The sequence below is a fragment of the Arachis ipaensis genome, chromosome B6 (genome assembly GCF_059453495.1).
Source record: "Arachis ipaensis isolate K30076 ecotype BB chromosome B6, ASM5945349v1, whole genome shotgun sequence".
NCBI lineage: Eukaryota > Viridiplantae > Streptophyta > Magnoliopsida > Fabales > Fabaceae > Arachis > Arachis ipaensis.
In genome coordinates this window covers 6,719,182-6,743,640 of record NC_142441.1, presented here as the reverse complement: position 1 = coordinate 6,743,640, position 24,459 = coordinate 6,719,182, and the positions used below count along the sequence as shown (strand labels likewise).

The 24,459-nt window shown below is 37.0% G+C and overlaps 3 protein-coding genes and 1 long non-coding RNA gene across 4 annotated transcripts; 2 read left to right on the top strand and 2 right to left on the bottom strand.

Annotated features, from left to right (window-relative positions):
• Positions 1 to 2,401: 2,401 nt before the first annotated feature.
• On the bottom strand, positions 2,402 to 3,138 carry LOC107645567 (uncharacterized). Its single transcript, XR_002348190.2, has 2 exons — positions 3,037 to 3,138; positions 2,402 to 2,913 (listed from the first exon to the last, which is right to left on the bottom strand). It is a non-coding gene; the product is annotated as an uncharacterized LOC107645567 (long non-coding RNA).
• Positions 3,139 to 10,159: 7,021 nt separating this feature from the next.
• LOC148554491 (uncharacterized) lies at positions 10,160 to 11,939 on the top strand. The gene is made up of 3 exons (XM_088489926.1): positions 10,160 to 10,919; positions 10,993 to 11,418; positions 11,479 to 11,939. The coding sequence occupies exons 1-3, from the start codon at positions 10,160 to 10,162 to the stop codon at positions 11,937 to 11,939; spliced, it is 1,647 nt and encodes a 548-aa protein (XP_088346052.1).
• Positions 11,940 to 12,377: 438 nt separating this feature from the next.
• LOC148554490 (uncharacterized) lies at positions 12,378 to 17,505 on the bottom strand. The gene is made up of 4 exons (XM_088490341.1): positions 15,232 to 17,505; positions 14,623 to 14,970; positions 13,848 to 14,189; positions 12,378 to 13,613 (listed from the first exon to the last, which is right to left on the bottom strand). Exons 1-4 carry the CDS (start codon positions 17,503 to 17,505, stop codon positions 12,378 to 12,380), a joined length of 4,200 nt encoding a protein of 1,399 aa, XP_088346467.1.
• A 5,681-nt stretch (positions 17,506 to 23,186) lies between these two features.
• On the top strand, positions 23,187 to 24,053 carry LOC107646323 (uncharacterized). Its single transcript, XM_016350514.1, has one exon. The coding sequence runs from the start codon at positions 23,187 to 23,189 to the stop codon at positions 24,051 to 24,053; it is 867 nt and encodes a 288-aa protein (XP_016206000.1).
• Positions 24,054 to 24,459: the final 406 nt, after the last annotated feature.

Genomic DNA, 24,459 nt, shown 5'->3' with positions numbered 1-24,459 from the left:
GCAATGACGTCATAAGAAGGGTAAGGATGGGAATTGTCCATCAGACCCAACCATTATAAATAGGTTGCTTAGGCAATTGTAGAAGGCATCAGAAAATAGAAAGCAGGAGGCTAAGAGTACTCATATGCTAGGAGAGCAAGGAGGAAGCAGCCGAGGCGATTCTATAGTCTGAAGAAGAATTCCCTTAGGGAAAAATAGTTCTAAACTCCCCTCTGGAGTTAGTATCTACAATCTCCCCTCTGGAGATAAAAACCCCTTATGTAAAATATACTAAATAAAGGAAGTTTTTCTCCAGAAAGGTACATCTTCATTCTAGTCTTTCAATTATGAATTATTTAGAAAGTTTAGAATTAACAGAAGAATCTGATTATTATAGATTAACTGCTTTATTAGATAATGAAAAGCAGGCTGTTCTAAAAACAGAATTAAACCTCAAATCAAATGAAAATTTCAATAAACAAAATCTTTTAAAAGAAGTTTTTAATAGAAAAAATATAATATACTATGGAAAAATTCAACTTGAAGCCCCTATAAAAATAAAATCTGCCAATGGAGAACTTGAAATAGCTTTTATAAATAATGAAGAATTGAGTAAACAGATTGAGAAAATTAAGGATCAACAAAAAAGATCTAAAATTGGATGGATTCATATTAGTACTATACAAGTCTTAATCAAATCTACATATATGAAAGGAATTAATTCACCAATAAGTTTAGCAATCTGTGACAAAAGAATTACTGATGACCCAATAGATCAAATAATCGGAATTGTTCATGGAAATTTGGCAAACGTAAATGTTAAATTTAATGCCCATCTTGGATATGCTATACCTTTATCAACTGAAAATCTTGGGAGATCTATAAGTTTGGCTTATAAATTTCATAGAAAGAATCTAATGGAACAAGATGATGAACCATTTTCAATTACATATGCAGTAAATTATGCTTTAACAAATAGCCATCATAGTATAATATTTAAAAACAGAGAAAGAATTTATGTCGATGAATTATTTTAGAAAATTGTAAAAACAGAAATACCAAAATATAAAGCTATTGAAAACTCAGTTCTATTATTAAAAGAACCATCAGAAAAATTGGTTTCATCAAATTTTCAAATAAGAGAATCTAAAATTAATAGCCCTTTAAGTTTATCTAAGTTAAAGATTAAAGAAGAAAATTCTGAAATAAAAGAATTAACAAAAAAGGTCGAAAAATTAAATGAAACCCTAAATACTAAATTATGACAATAAATAAAGAAGAAATATATGTAACTTATCAAGATAAGAAACAAGAGCTCTTTGAAAGAAAAAATCGTTTGAATTATTTGCAATTTTCTGAAATAAATCAAAGCGCATTTGAAGCTCTAAAAACAATTTATGAGAAGTTAAAAAGAGAAGTTGAAGAGTTAGAAAAATTAATAGAATCTCTAGAAAATAGTGATGAAGCGATGATAGAATTTGCAGAAATTCTAAAATAAATAATGAAGCATGCAAAGATTGAAAGACCAGAAAATAAAATAAAAAGAAAAAGAGCGAAAAATTTAAAAAGAAGGAGTATAAAAGGGAATTAAATAATCTTCAAATCGAAATTGATGACCTTATAATAAAAAGGATAGAAATAAGAATAAATATAAACAAGTTGGAGTTAAACTTAAAAAATTTATAAATGCCTGGAAAATCATATTATGACTTAAAAGAATTAAAGCTGTTGAAAGAAAAAATGGAGAATGAGGCTGAAAAATTAAAAAGATATTTAGAAACAACAGAAAGTGTAGAACTAAAAGAAGTTGTTGAAGATTTGAGAAAATATATTCAAGAAAAAGACAAACAGATAAAAAATTTTATAAACAATAATCCATGCAAAAAAGACTATTATAAACTAAAACAAGATTGAAAAACTATAAAAATCAGAATTATAAATGCTAGTAAAAGTAACATTTTCAATTCTATACAAATTATAAACTTATTCGAAGTAAAATATGAAGAGTAAAAATTGGTATCAGAGCCAAGTTAACGATTAAGGGTAACACTTTTTCTTTAAACAACACTTTTAGTGACACGCTTTTCAGCCACAAAAAGACAAAAATTTGTACACCCACATCCGTACACTATAAGGCCCCATTATAAACTAAATTTAATTTCTCAAATGAACACCACTATAATAATAATAATAAAATATATGCAGGTGTAAAGTGTAATATTACTTATATTTGAATTTTATGGATTATAAACTCATTTCAAAGTATAGGTAGTAAATTTATTGTGTTAACTTTTTAAGAATAATATAAAATTTTACAATAAATAAATTCTATTTAATCAAAGAAATAAAGTTATTAAAATCTTTTTTCAATTATTTAATTAATGATAAATCTAAGGAAAAGAAACTAATCGCATTCTGCATAGTAACAACAACAACAAACATAATCATTACTCATTAGTGAATGAAATTATACACGCATAAAACTCAATAGAGCAAAAACCATGGTGGTCGACGATTCTACTTCTGATTGTGTTGAATTGGAGTAGAACATTGAAACCCTCGGCTTCGGCAGCAGGTTCGGCAGCGAAGGTGGAGGCAGTCTTTCTTGGCTTGGTTAACGCAGTCTCTGCAATTTGTGCCGCTTCCTAGACTCGATCCAGACGAAGAAGACCAGATCACGGTGAACCCGATCCGATTCGACTCATCAGAGAAAGACACCGAAACGTCGTCGCTTGGGTTTGTGGTGGTGTTTCTCTCACTAGATGGACCCAAACCGAAGGAGTAGTAGCTTGGTTGATGATGATCAGGCCATATCTCGAACCCTCGGTTGGTGGCGGTGCTGTTGGATGTAGATCTCTTCGTTTTTCAATAGCAATTGGATGTTGTTGTTGTTTTCTTCTTGATCTTCTTCTTTTTGTTTGCTATGATGTGGACCTAGAAAAACGAAGAAGATAACATCCATAGGAAGAAGCTTACAAGATGTATAAGTCCAATTATATTAAACAAGTCCACCACTGATGACCAAAAATATAAAACTAAAACAAAGTCCCAACCCACCTCTCTAAATCTAGTTGAGGATCTGTAACATTTCTTCAACTACTAAGGCAGACAAGGTTTTAGAGCTCTTGCCAAACTTTTCCTGCCTCTAATATATTGCACACTTGTCAACAAATTTTTGCATCTGTATACATAAATATGTACTATATAATTAGCCAATAAATAATTCATCTCATCAAATGTTTATTATTCTATTATAATAATTTATTTGATTCTCTGGATAAAGAGTTAAAAATTATCAATTACATATACACAATTTCATCACATTTATTATTAACATTATGACTATACCTTTTTTATGTTTGAGAAACAACTAAAATATTTTTTTTCCTCTTTTACATCAATTCTAAAATTATTCTTTTAAATTTTAAAATTCGTTTCTCTTAATCTCCAATACCAATCAACTTATTCTTTTCATTTTAACAATGAAATATAAGTTTTGACAGTAAATCACATATCCCAAAAATAAAATAATCGCGAGGCAATGGTACAAATTCTTTCTTTGATTCTTCAAATTTAAAAACAGAATAAACATATAAGTGAAAAATTCTATCAAGAAGAGGACTAAATAAAAAAGAATTAGTTAGTAAACTTAGATTGCCAAACATTTCTTTCAATAGTATCCTAAGAAGATTTAGTACTCCTAAGTATAACAATTAAACCTTATCCAGTTATCCATAAGAATTATAAATATTGTTTGACAAAGTTATAAATTAAATCTCTTTCAAAGTTAAAAATAAATAAAGTTGCGGAGAAATAAAAAGTAATAGAGTTGAGGATTCTAAATTTTTGAATGAAAAAATTACTAAAGAATTTGTTCAAACATAAATGGTAATTACGGAACCCTACTAAACTTCAAATTTTATGATCTTCACACATAAAAGTAAGCAGAAAATTAAGATGATCAAACTATATTGTCAATCAACTCTCAAAACTATATGAAGATTGATGATGAATGAAATTATTTCCTCCCACTCCAAGGCCTCTTCCTTCACCATAGCTGCTACTTCCCTCATTCTCTATAAAAAATAAGAACATTTCAAACTCATTAACAAACAATAACAACTACTGTCAGAATCTATTTCAAATAAATTACAAAGCTCCATCACCTCTTTATCATCATAATCGTCATTTACCACAGATTTTGACTTATTAGAATCTCCACTCTCATTCTAAAACATTAAGAGCTCAACCATAAGATTAGTATGAATCACAAGAGAGAATCAAAATATTGAGTTAAAGCAATTATCAATCCTTTATTGTAGGCCCTTATATCCTCCTCAGATGCTAGTTTGTTCTCTAGCATTTGCTTGATATGAAGTTTTTTTCCTGAAAGATGATAATATAATGAATTAGAGAGTAAATCGTAAAACAACAACAACAAAAATTCGAAATAATTGTTATCCGAAGAAAGAAGAATAATAAAAGAGAATCAGAGAACATGTTTGCTTTGCTCACAGCAAAGAACATGGACTTCCACCTAGCACCACCAGCTTTTCCAACCTAATCAGATTTCAAAGAAACATAAGCTAAGAAGAAAAACGATAACAAAAATAAATAGAGAACAAACAAATTTAATCCGAAGAGCTTGATTACATGGTATAAAAAATAGGAAGAGCTTGATTTTATATATATATCATTGGATTTAATGAGTGCATCAAGAATTCAGAACAAAGAATATCTGTATCGTGTTCTAGTCCTTCGACCCTCCATTCTTGATTATCCTAAACAAAATCCAAATGAAATCTCTTCTTGTTTTAACAATAATCACGTGAAAGAACACAACTTAAACATTATTTGAGAAGAGCAGAAATCAGAGAACGGAACCAAGGAATGAGTCGATCAAAAAGTTGTATAAGCAAAGGAAGCAGAAAAATAGAGAATCGTTGTTCGAGAATTTTAAGACCGAATTATACTGAACCAAATCCACCTGTTATACATAAACCTTCTGGGTGTGAAAATTTCAAAGAGACATGTGAGGGAATCAAAACTATCTGGTATAGGAATCTGTCTCAAAACTAATTCGAACAAAAAAATAAAAATAATAAATAAAGCTCAAAACATACTCCATTAACTATCACCAACTTAAAAGAGAGATCTAAAGAAAAGGAGTTAGTATATATGTACCAATTTGTTTCTTCCGTGGTTGAGCCTTCTGCAGAACTGAAACTCAAGGTTTGGTTCTGTATTTTTGTGCGAAATCAAAAGGAAAAAGAAACTTATGAAATGGAAAGGGATGAAATGGAAAATGAAAAAATGGGAATTGGGAAAGAGCAAGAGTGAGGAGAAGAATTGAAAAAACAAAAGAGAAAAAAAAATTCATCTTTCATAATTTTATAAGAGGTTAAAATGAATATCTTCTTTTCAATTTTAATTTTGAATTCAAAATTTAAATTTTAAATAACTGAAAGTTAGCAGTATAAAACAGATAAAAAATTTATTATATAAGTAGCATTTTCCTTATTAAAAATAGAAAATAATGTGGTCGATGCTATTGGTTGTGGTTTTTTATAAAGTTTATTTAAAAATTTATTTACAAATTATATTCATAACTAATTTTCACATTAAGCTAGCAATCCTATTATGGTTGTTATGTAGACTTCACCCTTAAAAGCCGGCGTTAATGGGCAACACTAAACCCGTTTGGAAAGCTTCAAAAGTATTTTTTTTTTAGCTTTTGATTTATGAAAAGTAGTAGTATTAATGTTTGGTGCAAATTTCAAAACCAAATTGCGGCTTTCTAAGAAGCTATTTAAAAGCTTATAGAGAAGTTTAAAAAAAATGACTTCTCTCATAATACTACTACTTTTTAGTTTTTACTACATTTTTATAAAATAAACACTTTTAGAACTAAAAATCTAAACACAAAATAGCTTATTTATACTTTTAATATAGTCATTTATTGTTTAAGATATTTTATCAAAAAGAACTTAATTGAGTTGTTTACTCAAATTGAACAATCTTACAGTATTCAACATATTTTTTATAATAAAAGTAAATTGAATTAAATAAATTTTTTGTATGATCTCATATTATATATATTTACCAATATATTTTTTTTCATTATTATTTCTCAACATTGCATCAAATAGAAAAAAAATCTTCATATTCTCACCAACATTATAATTGCCTGGGCAAATAAAAAAAATTAATCAAAATTTATTTTATTAGGCTCTTTTAGGATTTGAATCCTTTAAAAATTTTTAATATTTTTCTAGACTATACATAATTTTATCAAAATAATCTTATTTTTCATGGGTATATATAATGGTATAAGATAAATTTCATTTTGAGTAAACTACCATTTGTACCCACGAAAGTTGAAAACGCTGACATATCTACCCATAGAAAAAAGAAATTACCATTTGTACCCATGAAAAATGATTTTTACAAGCAAAATTTTTCAAACCCTAAAAAATTATCTAAAAACCCCAAAATACCCTTATCTTCACCACCACACCACCTCCTTCACCCAAACCCCTTTCTAACCCTAACCCTCTTCACCCAGCCACCACCCCTCTTTTTCTTTCTAACACACTCTCACCATTACTTTCCACTCAATCTCCACCGCTGCTCCAATGGCTCCTTGCCACACCCTCCTCTCTTTCATCCTCACAGTCACAGCAACACTTGCTGCCGCTTCCTCGGAGAAGAAAAGCACCTTCATGGTGCAAGTACACCATGAAGTCAAGTCCTCCATCTTCCCAACCCACAAGCATTGGTACACTCCCCACTAACCACTCCATCATCCTCATCTACTCATCACCTTACCACCACCACCACCACCACCACTAACCCCAAATTGCCTCTGTTTCTGTTCTTGCAACCTCCAGTGTCAGTGTCAGTGACCACCCCTCTTTCTCTCCTTCCCTGTCTCGCTCTTGCCAAACAGAGGACCTTCGCACCCACCCCGCCCCTGCTTTGCCGCCGCTAGCAACCCTAGAGTCGCAATGCCCCTTCTCCTCTTTTCACCGCCGACCACCCTCACCTACCGGGGCTACCTTCTCCTCATCACCGAACCAGTGCCCCTGACGGGCCACCGCGCCAGCCACCACCACCGCGGTCCCCTTTGCAAACCAAATTCGCGGTGAGCTCTCTCTCTCTCTCTTTTTTTCTCTTTCACCATTTTTCTTTTCTTCCATAAAAAGTGAATCCAAATACATGAGACTTCTGTGTTTGATTGTTCGGATTTGATCCTCTCTCCTCACTCTCTTCTCACCTTGGATCTGTATTTTTTTTCGCCTTATTTCTATTAACTTTCTCCATGACACCCTTTTCAATGTTTTGTTCCCTCAAACAGCTTCAGATTCAGCTGAAACCAAGATCCAATTTTGACTCTCACCCATCGTCATCCATTTCAAATTTCTCTCTGGGGTGATTTTGATTCCTCCAAAGGTGAAGATTATGGTGATGAAGGAGTGACAATGAGGTGGTTTGTGGCAGAGGTGGTTTGTGGCAGAGAAATGGAGGTTAGATCGGAGAGTGTTCATGTGATGCGAAGAGAGAGATGGGGATGATGGTAGCAGTGGTAATGATAAGGGTATTTTGGGGTTTTTAGATAATTTTTTAGGGTTTGGATAATTTTGCTTGTAAAAATCATTTTTCATAGATACAAATGGTAATTTCCTTTTTCTATGGGTAGATATGTCAGCGTTTTCAACTTTCGTGGGTACAAATGGTAGTTTACTCTTTCATTTTTATTATGAGTATCTTTACTAATTTTGAATATTTGTAAACAAAGATAATAATTTATCCATAAACAAAAACCAATTGCAACAAATCCATACACATTCTTCAACAACTTTTCCTATTATTTTACACCCACCTACACGCATATTCCCTATTCTATAGCTTCAGTAACCCGCCCTCAATTTTCTTTGTTGGCGCATATTCATTTATCCAAATTGCTACCCATTGCACCACTTCTTGGCACAACTGGTACTTCCTTGAAAATCGAAGCAAGCATAACAACCCTATTTAACATGTATTTTGGTGAACCTCGGGTTAGTTTATATATATATATATATATTTTGTACTTGTTATAGTATTTAATTTTAGTTTAGGTTAGTTTATATTTTTTACTTGTTATGATATTTAATTTAATATATTTTTAATTTAATTAAAGGATTGGATTTTATATTAGACTTGATATATATATGTCGAGATGGAGTGCAAGGAAACTACCCCTAAATGCATAACTACTTTGTAACAACCATATCACTCTTAACCTTTTTTTTTTATTATTATTGCATACAGTACCTTGTACCTATTATAGTAGATTTAAGTTATTCTCATTAAGTTGTTTCATTTATTTCATGCATTATATATATGAACATAAAAGGAGTAAACTTGATTTTTGTTTATTTTTATTTAGTCTTGTATTAACTCATGTTAATTTTTTTTTTAAAAGAAAAAATTTAAAATTTAAAAAGTTTATATAATAATTAAATTTAAAAATAAAATCAAATTCAAGTAATTTGATTTGAAGTTTGAATTACTTCCTAAACAGAAACAGCCTAACAAGTAACAACCCTATTTAACATATTTTTTTAAATTTTATATTTATAGGTTTACGATTAGATTTTCTCTCGAATACATTTTTTTTAAGTTAAGAATTAAATTCGAAGTCGCGACTTCTAGGTGAGTATGAAAATATTATACCATTTGAGGTAAAGTGATTTCTTTCTATCCAATTTTTTTTTTATTTTGATTTACTTCATTGTTTTTATTTTAATATTTGGCATTTGTATATATCCTTGATCTAAGATTAGTCCGATCTTATTCTTATTTGATTAATGAAAACAGAAAATAATGTGGCCGATGTTATTGTTTGTAATTTTTTTAAAAAATTATTTAAAAGATTCTTTACAAATTATATACGTAAATTCGTAACTGATTTTCACATTCAACTAATGTGATTGTTATAAAATCAATAAACTCCTCTTGAAAGCATCAACTTTACTTGCTTCAATCATCAGGTGCCTGCCTTCTCCCAACAATCATTGTCACGTGAGAGTGATGGAAAAAATAATCAAATTTCTCTTCCAATGCTTCTTTGCACGACGAGTGAGGTAAGCTATATTTTGTTTCTCTATGGAGTAACACAAAACAACACCAAAAATTTTTCGTTTCTCTCCCTCTAAATTATTTTATATTTAATTGTCAGGAAATCCCAAATACGAAGGTCTTGTTTTGCCCGTCTTCCGGTCGATATAATTACTGACATCTTTGTTAGACTTCCTGATCTTGCCTGGGAAATAGGTCGGCTTCAACTCCTCGAGATCAGCCGAGCTATATGCTATGAGGTTAAACGTCTGCTCCTCTGGGTCCGAGTTCCTTATGTTCGTTGTAGATGTGAGAGTGCGAGCAATACAAAGGGGGTGGAGTGTACCTGCAAAGGCACTCCAATGCTTAAGTCAGTTATGATGTCCAGTTCAGAATTGTTTCTTAAAAAATACACTTTACCTTTCTTTTATAGATATATGTTCGTCCGTTACATTCTAGGTGATAAAATTGATTTCGTAACCGATTTTACCTTTCCGTTTGGGACGTCGGTTATGATAATATTAATGCCACCGAGTTATAGCTCATAAGGGCCGAGCAATAACGGCAAATGGCGAGTTATGGTGATGGACAGTAATAGTTATGAGGCCGAGTTATAGCTCGTATTAATGGTGACCATATCACAGCCCCCAAGCTTAGCCTGAAGAAAGTTTTTTAATGAAGCAGGTTGAGCTTTTATAATGAGTTATAACTCGGTAAAGTGGTTACTGAGTGAGCCCCCAGTTCAACGTACTTCATTAAAGTAACTTCCCATCTGCGCCACGTGGGAAATTGTGTGCGCTTTTTATTCAGGAGAGAGAAGGAGTGGGTGCTTCATTAATGTGTTGATGGTTTCCAATGCCTCTTTCGTCGTTTGGTGTGACTGAGGCAGGTTTGATATTTGGAACGTTTTTGGTTGCGATTAATTTTTTCTGCTGATTGGAATTTTGGGCGTTTTTGATTTTCTGCTTCTTGTCTGGAGGATGAGCAAGAGAGGTATGGTCACGCTTGTGTTCTTCTAATTCGTTTCTTCTCTCATCTTCTTTGTATTTCTTGGTTGCATGTTTGTTTACTGTTTCTGATGGGATTTGAGAAGGAGAAGAAAGGTGAAATAGACTGGTCTTATGACTGGGTTGGGGATGACGTGAGGTCTCGGGTGTCATTGTTCTGTGATGAAGCTGCTGTTAAGGAGGTGGATGCTAGTAGGGTGGTGAGGCAGGATTCTGGGATTGGGGTTGAGTTACTGCCCTGTAGTGTTAATGATAGGGTTTATCACCGGGGCAGTGGTTTTGAATTTTTCTATATGCACAGCTGCGTTCTTGAGGAGTTGAGAGTTAGATTACCTTTCACTGATTTCGAATGTCAGGTCTTGAGGCAGTTAAACTGCGCTCCGTCGCAGCTTCATCCAAATGGGTGGGCGTTTCTCCGTTCGTTTGAAATTTTAATGGAGTTTCTGGAAGTTGTGCCTTCTGTTGATCTTTTCTTTTCTTTATTTCAAGCCAAAGGGGTGTGGAAAGGTGGTTGGATAAACTTCAATAGCACCCCTGGTTTTGGCATTTTCAAATTGTACAAATCTTCTTTTAAAGATTTTAAAGAGATGTATTTAAAGGTTAGGGCTTTGGAAAAAGATTTTCCATTTTTCGTGGATGAAAATCTGGCTGAGAGGTTCCCGTTGTATTGGTGCTCGGAACCTCAGAATATCCTCGGTCCTGAGGTTATCTCCCCGAGGAATGTTTGTGTGATTGAGTTTCTTGTTGAAAATATCGGTCGGGGAGACCTGATTTCAATGTATGAGCTTCTGAAGTGGGAAGAGGATAAAGATGCTGTAGTAGCCTATTTGGGTTAGTTATAGGGTTTTTCCTAAGGTGTTTATTGCTTCTTGTCGTATTTCTGATGTGTTTGTTGTTTTCGCAGGTGGTAAATATCCTGGTGTTTCAGTTGCGTCTCTGAGGACGCGCTTCAAGAATAAGAATCTGGAGAAGGAGGTATCGTCGTCTAATGCTGAGAAAGTTGCTGGTGTTGGTGAGGTTACTCAGCCTCGTCAAGGTCGGAGGAAGGTGATTGCGAAGAAGAGAAAGAAGTCCGACCTTGTTGATTTGTCAGATGATTCTGATGATAAGGAAATAGGGGTTCCTCTGGAAGAGATACAGGCCTTTATGGGCAATCAAAAAAGGCTTCATAAAATTTCGGAACAAAGTGAGGCATTTTCGGTGTGGGGAAAGGAGTATCCGTATATGGCTGTGGTGGACGAGTATTGCCAGTCGTCGGCTGATGTTACTCTTGCAAAGGAAGTCGGGGACATGGCTATTGGGAAGTATATGCAGGTAATGACTTTTAATGGTTTTTCCTTACTCTTCCTCTGGGAGTCTTATGGATTGTGGTGTTATTTCTTTCTTCAAGTTGTTGGCCTTCGTCTTGCAAGTCTTGGGCGTAGCCAAGAGTTGAAAAATAAGAGGGTTGTTGCAGAGAAAGGAGAGGTTTCTGTTTTGAAGGAGGAGTTAGTGAAGAGTAAGAGTGTTGCTGCTGAGCTTCAAGGCCGTTTGACTGAGACCGAGAAGTTGTTGAAGGAGACTAAAGAAAGTTATGCTAGAGATGTGGAAGATTTGAAGAAAAAGGAAAGTGATTTGGTGAACATACAAACTCGTTTGATTGAGGTTACTGCTCAATTTAAGGAGATGGAGAAGAAAAAGGCGGATGAGATATTAGATTCGTTTGTTGAAGGTTTTGAAAGGGTGAGGTTGCAGGTTAAGTTTTTGGTTCCAGATGCCGATCTCTCTGGCATGGATCCTGGAAAGATAGTTCGAGATGGTCAACTGATCGAAGATGATGGCGATGCAGAAGATGAAGCCGATAATGTTTAATGTGTTTTGTTAGAAACGTATTTGAATTTATTTTGCATATGTGATAGTTGGTTTGTTTTGTTTGAACTTTGTTGAATTTGACTTGTTTGAATTTTGAATGTGGTGCTTTTTATAAAAGCTGTTTGTTATTCGTCGGAAAGTGTTCCGAGCTTATTGGTATTTTTGTTGGTGTTGTTATCTGATAATGGCAGGTTGTAGCTTAGACGTGTATTGGGCTTTGTCTGAGCTGTATTGATAGAATTATATTTGATTGACAATATTAGTTGTATAGTTATCTGATAAAGAAGATAATATTTGTCTCCTACATATTCGGAGTTTTTATGAACCTTTTGAATACAAAGGTGCAGGTAGGCTAGCCTCGTTAAAACCTCTCCAAGCAAAACCCTTTGGGATAAAATCTTGGTAGTAGGAAAAAGAGTACAAGCCTGTCCCTGTCTTTTAACTATAAAATTTCTTTAAGGAGGACACATTCCATGTATTAGGCATGAGTTTACCATCTAGTGATTCTAGCTTGTATGCTCCTTGACCGAGTACTTTTGATATTCGGTATGGGCCGTCCCAATTGGCTACGAGCTTTCCATGTGTTGGTGGTTTCCGAGCAGTTTCGGTTTTGCGGAGGACTAAGTCTCCTTTGACGAATGATCTGCTTCTGACTGACTTGTTGTACTGTCGAGCAATTGCTTGCTGTGCTGCGCGTTGCTTCAAGGCGGCGATGTCTCTGATTTCTTCGATGATGTCTAGCTCGGATCTCCGAGCTTCGTCTTGGTTGTTGATGCAAGTTCGGATTGAGTTCTGGGAGATCTCCAGGGGGATCATGGCTTCCGATCCGTATACCAGCCTGAATGGCGTTTCTTTTGTTGATGTTTGTGGGGTGGTGTTGTATCCCCAAAGGACTTCAGGTATTAGTTCGGCCCAGAGTCCTTTGGCGTCATCTAGTTTCTTCTTTAGTGCATGCAGGATGACCTTATTTGCGGCCTCAGCTAGTCCGTTCGTTTGAGGGTGTTCAACAGAGGCGAAGTGTTGGTTTATTTTGAGATTCTGCAAGAAAGATTGAAACTTTTGGTCGGCAAACTGGCGACCGTTGTCAGTTGTGATATGTTGAGGTATGCCGAAACGGCAAATAATGTTTTTCCAAATGAAGGAAATCATTTGTTGAGATGTTATTCTTGCTAAAGGTTGGGCTTCCACCCATTTAGAGAAATAATCAATGCCGACAATAAGAAATTTTACCTGGCCCGGTGCCGTAGGGAACGGCCCGAGTATATCCAAACTCCATTGGTTAAATGGCCAGCTGATTTCTGAATGATGCATTTGCTCGGCAGGTATGTGTATCAGTGGTGCGTGTCTTTGGCAATTCTGGCATGACCTGATTTTTTGTTGGCTGTCCTGTTTCAACGTCGGCCAGAAGAATCCAGCTCGGAGGATCTTTGATGCTAGGCTCTGAGCTCCTGTATGTGTGCCACAGATTCCTTCATGTGTTTCTGCTAATGCTATGTCAGCTTCTGACTTGTTGAGGCATTTGAGTAGGGGGCGAGTATATCCTCGTCGATACAATGTTCCGTTGAGTATTGTGAAGGAAGATGCTTGCCGTCGGAACCTTTTATCGTTCTCTACCCCTTCTGGTATATTACCTATTTGTAAATAGTGTATAAAGTTGTCCCTCCAATCTTTTAGCTGTGTAACACTTAACACATTTGTCAGAGTAACAGTGGGTGATGTTATTGTGAACTGTTGCAGTGTGGATAACTCGGATTGTGTACTGCCGAGTTTAGATAAGATATCTGCCCTTTGATTTTGTTCACGTGGTATATGTTCTATTTCAAATTTGACAAATTTTTTTGATAATTTTTTTACTAATAGCAGGTATTTAGAGAGTAGAGGATCTTTTACTTGAAAAAGGTCGTTTACCTGCTGTACTACTAGCAAATAATCACAATATACCTTGATCGTCGAGATTTGGAGATCTAAACAGAGTCGGAGTCCAGCGAGCAGTGCTTCATACTCGGATTGGTTATTGCTGGCTTTGAAGGCTAAGTGTATTGAGTGTTCAAGTATGAATCCGTCCTCGGCTTCCAGACGAATTCCTGCTCCACAGCCCCCATTATTGGAAGATCCGTCTACATATAAGATCCATTGTTTTGTATGATCTTCCTCGGATGGTGTAGTAAACTCGGCGATGAAATCTGCTAGAAATTGTGACTTGATCGGTCCCCTGGATTGGTATCTGATATCAAATTCAGACAGTTCGATCTGCCCATTTTATGAGTCGTCCTGCGATTTCTGGTTTGTGTAACACTTGTCTCAGTGGGTGATCTGTTCTGACGTAGATAACGTGGCTCTGGAAGTAAGGTCGGAGACGTCTTGCCGAGAATATTAGTGCCAGTGCGAGCTTCTCAATCCTTGGGTAATTGAGTTCGGCATGTTGGAGAGTCTTAATGACAAAGTATATCGGATGCTGGACTTTGTTTCTTTCTGATACAAGGGCCGAACTTATCGCCCAATCAGTAACTGACAGATATAGAAATAAGTTTTCCCCTTGTAGGGGTTTTTGTAAAATTGGCGGTTGTGAGAGAGTTGTTTTTAATTTGGAAAAGGCTCTCTCACAATCGTCGTTCCATTCAAAATTTTTTTTCTTTTTAATTGTTTGGAAAAAAGGAATAGAAGTTGAAGCTAAACAGGGAACAAATCTGGAAAGGGCGGCAAGGCGTCCTGTGAGACGCTGAACTTCTTTTACTGTTTTAGGGCTGGCCATGTCCAGCACTGCTCGGCATTTGTCTGGGTTTGCCTCTATTCCCCTGCATGTTAGTAAAAAACCTAGAAACTTACCCCCTTGAACGGCGAAGGCACATTTCTCGGGGTTGAGGCGCATGTTGTACTGGCGGATCTGGCCGAATATTTCTGTGAGGTCGCTGATGTGATTATGTCCGGTTTTCATTTTGGCGACCATATCATCGACATAAACTTCGATATTCCTGCCGATTTGTTTAGCGAACACTTTATCCATAAGGCGTTGGTAAGTTGCACCTGCGTTCTTTAATCCAAATGGCATAACTTTATAACAATAGTTACCGAAATCAGTGATAAAAGCTGTTTTATCTTGATCAGAGGGGTGCATTAGTATTTGATTATACCCTGAATACGCATCCATAAAACTTAAAGTAGCATAGCCTGATGCATTGTCTACTAAAGAGTCTATGGATGGTAGGGGGTAAGAATCCTTTGGGCATGCTTTGTTTAGATCGGTGAAATCGACGCACATGCGCCACTTACCGTTTTGTTTTCTTACCATTACCACATTGGCTAGCCATGTAGTGAATCTGATCTCCTTGATAAATTCGGCGTTGATGAGCTTTTGTGTTTCTTCTAGTGATGCTCTCCTCTTTTCCTCGCCGAGTTTTCGTTTCTTCTGCTGTACTGGTCGGACTGCCGAGTTTATTGCCAGTTTATGACTGATAATGTGTGGATCGATTCCGGGCATGTCTGATGGTGTCCATGCGAAAAGGTCGGCATGTTCTTGCAGGAAGGTTGTTATTGCCTGCAACTCAGATGCATTGAGTGAGGTACCTACATATGTGAATTTATTAGGGTTATTGTTGAAATACACTTTTTGTAGGTCATCAGAGGGTTTTGGGCGATCGAGGAAATCAGCTCTTGGGTCCAGTTCGGCTAGTGTGTGCTCCTTTTGGTTCAGGCCGACGTTGTTAACTTGTTGCGTGGAGCGGTTTTGGAATTTCATGCTGATGTTGTAACATTGTCGTGCCTCTTTGTGGTCGCCATGAATTGTTCCAACCTGGTTTTCCTGCAGAGGAAACTTTACACAGAGATGAACTGTAGATACAATGGCGCCGAACTTATTTAAAAAAGGTCGGCCGAGAATAATGTTATATGGGTTGAAACAATCGACTACTAAATATTGAATATCATTAGTTTTTGAAAGAGGTTGCTCACCCAGTGTGGTTTGTAACCACACTGATCCGAGTATTGGAACTCGTTCTCCCGAGAAGCCGACCAAGTCTCCTCCTGTTGACTGTAGCACGTTGTCGCTGAGCTTCATCTTTTGAAATGTGGAATAAAACAGAACATCGACACTGCTCCCGGGATCCAAGAGTACTTTTTTCACTAATAGATCCCATATCTGAAGGGTGATTACCACAGGGTCGTCCAAATTTTGTATATTGGAGTTAAAGTCGGCCTGTGTGAAAGTGACTTCTGGTTGTGGGTTAGTGATTGCTACATCTTGTTTCGGTCCTTCTACCGAGCATATTGCTCTGAACGACCTTTTCCTTGCCGAGTTTGTGTATCCCCCACCTGCATATCCTCCTGAAATACAATTGATTATACCTCGTGGTCTTTCGTATTGGCTTGAAGATGCCTTCTCTTTTTCTCGGTGTTGTTCAAAGAGGTCGTTTGTTGTGGAACTGGGGCCGCGTTTTTGGATGTGACCACCGATGTATTTGTCTAGGTGACCTTGTCTTGCTAGTCGTTCTAAGAGATCTTTGGCGACCACACAATCATCGGTATTGTGGCCGTGTTTCTGGTGGAAAGCGCAGTACTTTGACTTGTCCACGTTCTTTGCATCCTGGTATGTGCCGGCCTTTCTTGGAGGCTTAATTAGTTTGGAGTTCAAGATCTCCTTGATTATGTCTTCCCTCTTAGTGTTAAACTGCGTATAAGAATCAAATCGAGGTGTTAGTTTAAAACTTTTCTTAACGATTGAGTTCTTATCTTCTTCACGGAAGTGTGACTTGTCAGACTTCCGAGCTTGTCTGAGCTCCTCGATGTCAATTTGTCCTTTTGCTTTCTCTCGAAATTCTGCTAGGATCTTTGGTTTTGCTACCGCGATCGTCTCCTGGAACTTCCCGGGTCGGAGGCCGCTTTTAATTGCGTGCAGATGGACCTCGGGGTGGAGATCTGGTATGCTGATCGCGACCTTGGTAAAGCGAGTCATATATTCCTTTAAGCTTTCGTTTGGTCCTTGCTTGATAGTGTTCAGGTAATCAGAATCGTGCAAGTATATTGCAGATCCAGCGAAATGTTCTTCAAATAACTTCGCCAACTGATGAAAGCGCGAAATGGAACCTGCAGGCAAAGCACACAACCAATCAAGTGCAGGACCGTCTAAATAATTCAGAAAACAACGACATAAAACTGTATCTGATGCACCATTGACGATCATTATTGATCGGAATTTCTTTAGGAACTTCCTCGGGTCTCCGAGTCCATCATAAGGCGTGAGAGTCAACGGCAGAGTGAACCTCTTCGGTAGTTCGAAGTTCATTACTTCTTCTATAAAGGGGCCTACAGGGTCCTCGGACTCTTCTTTCTCGTCTTCGGGCTGCTGCCCTTCGTGTCGAGCAGTTTCTGAAACATGAGTCGGTTGGGATTGATGTTCCTCGTCTTCCGCCTGTTGGCGATGAGTATCGTTGTGCTCAATCCGAGCATGATTTAGCTCAGCAATTTGAGCAGCCATTATTTGGTTCTCGTCAGCCATTCGCTGATTGGCTTGTTGTAGCTCAGCTACCATTCGCATGAGTTCGGACAGTGAAGGAGGCGGTACATCAGCCATGGATGCGGATGGAAGTGATGGGACCAAAAGAAAAAATATGATTTCCTCGGCCCCACGGTGGGCGCCAATTGATCTTGCCTGGGAAATAGGTCGGCTTCAACTCCTCGAGATCAGCCGAGCTATATGCTATGAGGTTAAACGTCCGCTCCTCTGGATCCGAGTTCCTTATGTTCGTTGTAGATGTGAGAGTGCGAGCAATACAAAGGGGGTGGAGTGTACCTGCAAAGGCACTCCAATGCTTAAGTCAGTTATGATGTCCAGTTCAGAATTGTTTCTTAAAAAATACACTTTACCTTTCTTTTATAGATATATGTTCGTCCGTTACATTCTAGGTGATAAAATTGATTTCGTAATCGATTTTACCTTTCCGTTTGGGACGTCGGTTATGATAATATTAATGCCACCGAGTTATAGCTCATAAGGGCCGAGCAATAACGGCAAATGGCGAGTTATGGTGATGGACAGTAACGGTTATGAGGCCGAGTTATAGCTCGTATTAATGGTGACCATATCAGTTTATATTTTTACCTGTTGTAATATTAGTTTAGGTTAGCTTATGGTTTTACTTGTTATGATATTTAATTTAAGAGGAGTGCTAGGGACCAGCACTTTTGTTAAATTCTGGCTAGTACTTAACCATCAAAATGAAATTGAATGATTCCACACCATTAGATGCAATCTCACACCATTAAAAATATCATTGATGGCTAATTAATGGCTAAAAACCATAAAATCAGCTGGTCTCCTAGACTTTCTCTTAATTTAATTTGATATATTTTTAGTTTTGTTAAAGGATTAGATTTTATATTATGAGTTTATGATTAGATTTTTTTTCCGACCTAAAATGAAATCTACAAATACTACTTATTAACCTATTGTAGTATTTGTGACAAAGTATAAAATGTATAAATAAAATTAAATGAGTTATTTTTTAATGAGATAAAGTGATTTTTTTTATTCGAATTTATTTTATTTTTATTTTGACTTAATTTATTTTTTTATTTTGGTATTTTGAATTGTATATATTCTAGACTTAAGGTTAGTCCAATCTTATTCTCAAGATAGATTTAATTATTGAAAATAGAAAATAATGTCGTGGATGCTATTGTTAGTTTTTTTAAAAAATTTATTTACAAATTATATAAATCCCATTCAGATATTTTTGTTCGGTAGAATTAGGGACGTCAATAGGGCGGGGCGGGAGTGGGAGCGGGGACCTCCCCATCTCCGTCCCGATCCCCGCCATAGGGGGATAATCGTCCCATCTCCATTCTCCGCGTTCTCTGTGTTTTCTGCGGGGCTCCATTTTCCATCTCCCTATGTTGAACATTTATATGAAAATTATAGTGAAAAATTAAAAAAAAAAAACTACAAAACATTATTACAAACATATCTTATCCAAGATTATAAGTCAAGAAATACAAAATAACAAATCATAGTCCATAAGGGGGTAAGCACTGAGTAGGAAGAGTGGCCGGTAGCGACTGGCGAGGGGTATGCTGCTATGGCTGTAATTGTGGAGACAACTATGGGGGATTGGGATTTCGGAGTTTTGAACTTTTTTGGAGAGTTGGGGCTTCGAAACGGCACGAAGTGGAGTAGTAGGAGAGAATGGAAGACATTCAATAAGGTAGGGTTAGGATTTTCAACAGGTGAAATTACTAAAAAGTCCCTATTTAAAAATAATTTCAGGGTATTTAAATAAACTCATCAAGAATTCGGAGAATTGTCGGGGATGGGGCGGGAATCCCCGCTCGGGTCCCCGTGCCTGTCTCGGAGGGATTTTAGTCCCCATCTCCATCTCCACAGAAAAAATTCTCCACCTTCGAGTCCCCATTTGGGGCAGTCCCCGCAAGGATCCCTGCGCTTCGGAGAATTTTGGTACCCCTAGATAGAATCTGTTTTTTTTCATATTACAATTTTTGGTGTGTTTTATTTTTTTTATTTCGTAATAATATAAAAATAGAATAATCGTATATAATATTATAGAATAAAAAATAGTATTTGTATATAAAAAATCAGTTATTATATATTTATATATATATATAATTTAATTTATTATATATTTTATATTTATTCTGCTAGGGAGCCAAAAAGAATCTTGACCATATGTATAATGGCGTGGTTATTTAGTCTAATAAAGATAAATAACAAAAATCACTTCACATATTACCTAAATTCAAAAACTATCATTGAGTTATTTCACATCAAATTTCAAATTTCAAATTTTAAATCCCCAAATTTCAAATTTCAAATTTTAAATTTTAAAAAAATTTAGTTACTTATTTTAAAAAAATAACCATCTGAAATCCTAATTTACTAAAGCATTTCACTCCAATACTCTCTTCTTTTTCAACTGGCGGCCACCCCACCTTCATCAATAATCATCTCATTTCACCATCGCTGCTTGGCTTGTCACACGCCACTCACCCTTAGTAAAAATAACCATCCACCTAATGATACAAATAATCATCTGCATACCTAATGAATTGAACATCTAATATATTTTAATTTTATATAACTAAACCCAATCCAATCAAAATAATCATCTACATAAAAATTAAAATAACCATTCGCATACCTACTAAAATGACCATCCTAAATTGATTGTTAAAATAGAAGAAAAAGATGATAAACAGAAAAAATAACTATGATCATCCAATAATTTAATTTTTATTAATAAAAATGTATAATTTGACACATGAGTTTTATGATTTGATGTAACCATAAAAGTGGAGAAACAAAAAATAAAAAATAAAAAACTTAAACAGATGAGAAGACATGAGTGAGAATAAAAAAATAAGCAATTGAGTGTTTGATTTGATATTGTCTTTAAACACGCGTGCGTTACATCTACCATATTCACACGGTGAATTCAAATATCGGCGTCGTTGAGCTTTTGGCGGCGTATGCGGGAACCCGTGGCGGCATCGGCTGGAGTCTGCGGCAACGTCAGCGACACGGTTACGTGAGGGGAAGGAAAGGAGTTATATTCGCGGTGAGGCTCTGACGGCAGAGTGGGGCGGCGCTGCTCCGGGAGGGCGGGACATCGCTGACCGCGAAAGGAGGATGGCGCTGCTTCAGGAGGGGGCGGCGGTGCTGAGGTTTTGGTTACTTGGTCGCCAGATGGTTACCGCCGAGTCGCCGACTATGAGGAGAGAGGGGACTATGAGACGCAGAGTGGGTGTAGGTAGCAGATGGAGGGTGAATAAACAAGTGTAATTACCTGTGTCATGCACGTGATAAGATTGAAATTATAATTTTAAATTATTTTTTAAAAATTATTTTGAATTATAATAATTTGATTAATAAAAAAGTAACATGTTATGCATTGTTTGTTTTTTTTAATCTAATGTTAATTGGATTAAATCTAAAATAGTTATTAATTGGTTTTAATAATTTACTTTCTTCAATAAATCAGACATATATACTGAATGTGATCATAAATAATATAGAAATAGTTAAATCCACCACCAAATATATTGGCTATTATCACACTATAAAACAAATTAAATATAAAGGTTATTAGCACTTATAAATCTATAAAATCGCACTGTTTTTTATTCGTGCAAGGGTTTACTTATCAAATAAACTTAAAATATGAACAAAAAATATTTATAAAATGGACCTAGCATCACTTGAAAGAATCACGAAAAATAATCAACTTACCTTATTATCCATGAGAACCATTTATATATAAGTTGTCTTGTTCTTGTCAAATTTGGATAGAACTTTCCATATCCTTATATATTAATTTTGTTAAATAATTCTATATATATATATATATATACTCTAAATCCCACAACTTTTCAGCATAGAAAATTACATGAAATATCTTTACCCTATGAAGATGGGTTTAATGAAAAAGATATACTAACAAAGGCAAAACCAATACATATGAACAAAGAGTATCTAGAATATTTCAAACAGTAAAAGCAAACAGTACTGTCGGCAAATAGTACCCAAACAGTAATCATTTAGGGTCTATAAATACCAAAGGCCTTACTCATTCAAGATCATCAAATACTTGAAAGCTCAAGAATCCTCTCTACTCTTATATATATATATATATATATATATATATATATATATATATATACACACACGGTAGTTTTTCTTAATATATATACATATACATAAATAATTCAATACATATACATAAATAAAAAATATATGAATTATATTTTGTTAAACTCTATGTTACCGGTTATTAAAAATATTTAAATTACATATATTAATTTTTTTGTTATAATTATTTCGTTTAATATATATGATTATTTTTTATTCTACAATCGTTGAATAATTTTTTATTTTATATATCTATATATATTCCTCAATTCTAACCCCATTCATACGCATATTAACAGTTTTTTTCTTAATAGTGATGTTTTAATTTTTCGTTTTTCTTTTTTTCACGTATCTTTCATTTTTTTTAAAATAGTGATGTTTTAATATTTTTTTAAAATACATTTTTCTTAATAATTACATTACTAATATGAAATATAAAAAGAAAAAAAAGTAATACATATATCCAAGAAAGAAAAGAAACTTAAAAATCAGAAAAAAAGAAATTTTATATTAAAAAATATAAAAATAATAAATTCAAAAAGAATAATCATAATATATAAATTGAGTCAACAATTTAAATTTCTCTAAAACTAATTTAATTAAATACTAATAATAGAAATAAATTACTTAAATAATATTTGTTACGGCCTGGCCCAGACCGTTTGCGAGCTGGCCCAACCTGTTGACCACCCAACCTGAACTGTCGGGCATGAGCAGCTCAACCACCGACCCGGACACGCGTCCTTGACAGCTCTCCACCACAGCTGTATCAGGAAGCTTCGAGGAAGGTGGGTCTCCCTTTGCGGGACCCACTTCTGACACAGTATATATGGGGAGGGTCCTACCCCTCCCCCGAGGTACGACACACATCACTTTATCCCTTTTTCGCCTGCACACTCAAACTGACTAGAGCGTCGGAGTGTCTTTGCAGGTGACACGCCCTCCACACGAAAAGCTCGGGACGTCGGTTACTCCAGTTTCACCCTTCGCGACTTGAATCCAGGCCACACCCCACCGATCGACCCGAAGATCCTTCCGAACCGTCCGGTATCTGACCTACCGAACATTGGCGCCGTCTGTGGGGATTGGCCCAAATGGACATCGTACAAGGTCCAGGAGACCATGGCCACGGAACGGACCCCGAGGGGGCAGCCTCTGTCGCCTCTCCCTGGGAGCGGACGAGGTCCCCTCCCCGACGTATCGAGCGGGCTACACGATCCCAGGAGAGACGCCCCTTTGGGGGAACAGGCAGCAACAGCGCCAGGATGATACAGGAATTGCGCTATATGATGCAAAACCTGGAGTGCCAGCTGGCATATCGAGAGCGCCGTCAACGAACGCCCGAACCAACCGAATGCCATTCTCCCATGGCACGGGGAAGAACTCCTCAGAGAAGTCATTCCCGGCGTACACGTAGCCCACGGTCTGAATCTGAAAGTGCCTGGGAGGAAGAGGAGCGCCCCAAAAGACGTCGGGACCCCGTGATATACACCCGACCTGAAACAAGCGCTATAGAGCGAGATCGTGAAGACGGAAGAGAAAGGCCAAGGAGAATAGAGCGAGAACGAGAAGGCGGAGGATAACGGCCCAAGAGAACACGCCGGCCCGTGATAATGGGCGCGACCCCCTTTCATCGTTCCATCCTCGAGGTCCGGCTACCAAAGCACTTTGATAAGCCGACTGACATGAGGTATGACGGAACCCAAGACCCCCAGGAACACCTGACGACCTTCGAGGCCAGGATAAACCTGGAAGGAGTTGGAGATGAGGTGAGGTGCCACGCTTCCCCGGTCACCTTGGCGGGGCCAGCGATACGGTGGTTCAACAGCCTCCCGCAGGGCTCGGTGGCTAGGTTTTCAGACATCAGCCACGCTTTTCTGGCCCAATTTACAACCAGAATCGCAAAGGTAAAACACCCAATCAATTTGCTCGGGGTAACTCAGAGGTCCGGCGAGCCGACCAAAAAATATCTAGATCGGTTTAACAACGAGTGCTTAGAGATCGACGGGCTAACCGACTCAGTAGCTAGTCTGTGTTTGACGAACGGGCTCCAAAACGAGGACTTTAGAAAGCACCTCACCACGAAGCAGGTGTGGATAATGAAGGAGATCCAAAATGTAGCCAGGGAATACATTAATGATGAAGAAGTCAGTCAAGTCGTGGCTGCCAACAAGCGGCAGCCCTCCTACAATCAACCCCGGCAGCACGGTAGCAGAGAAAGGAAAAAGGAACACACCAGAGATGGTGGTCCGAGCAAGGCACCCAGGCCGTTCCCTCGAGTCAGGAAGTTTACCAATTACACTCCCCTCACTGTCCCCATCATAGAAGTTTATCAACAGATAGCCAAGAAGGGAATATTGTCAAAGCCTCGACCTCTGAAGGACCGAACCGGAGGGAACAAGAGCCTTTATTGTGACTATCATAAGGGCTATGGACACAAGACACAGGACTGCTTCGACCTGAAGGATGCGCTGGAATAAGCAATCCGGGACGGAAAACTAGCCGAATTCTCCCACCTCATCAGGGAGCCGAGGAGACGAGATCGCGATCGTGAAGGAGAAGACAAGACCCGCTCAGTAAAGCGACGTCAAGAGCCGGAGGACAACGACCATGGCCTTACCATAGTGAACGTGGTAACAACAAGGAATGCGGCTCTGAGGTCGAAGTCGGCACACAAGAAAGATTCCAAAGTCCTGGTGGTTTCCTCGTCTTCCATGCGAAGCGCCAAAAGGCTTCCATCCATATCGTTCGGTCCGGAAGACCAATGGTTTGATGAGGTTGCCGAAAACCCTCCCATGGTCATCACGGCCAGAGTGGGAACTGGCCTCATCAAGCGGATCCTTGTGGATAATGGGGCAGACTCGAATATTATGTTCCGCAACGTGT

Coding starts and splice junctions, on each gene's coding strand:
- LOC148554491 (XM_088489926.1), top strand. CDS start 10,160: ATGGGATTTGAGAAGGAGAAGAAAGGTGAAATAGACTGGTCTTATGAC. Junction 10,920..10,992: donor TGCTGTAGTAGCCTATTTGG/GTTAGTTATAGG, acceptor TTGTTTTCGCAG/GTGGTAAATATCCTGGTGTT. Junction 11,419..11,478: donor GCAGGTAATGACTTTTAATG/GTTTTTCCTTAC, acceptor TCTTTCTTCAAG/TTGTTGGCCTTCGTCTTGCA.
- LOC148554490 (XM_088490341.1), bottom strand. CDS start 17,505: ATGGCTGATGTACCGCCTCCTTCACTGTCCGAACTCATGCGAATGGTA. Junction 14,971..15,231: donor CTACATGGCTAGCCAATGTG/GTAATGGTAAGA, acceptor TTTGGATTAAAG/AACGCAGGTGCAACTTACCA. Junction 13,614..13,847: donor ATTTGCTAGTAGTACAGCAG/GTAAACGACCTT, acceptor AGTGTTACACAG/CTAAAAGATTGGAGGGACAA.
- LOC107646323 (XM_016350514.1), top strand. CDS start 23,187: ATGGGCGCGACCCCCTTTCATCGTTCCATCCTCGAGGTCCGGCTACCA.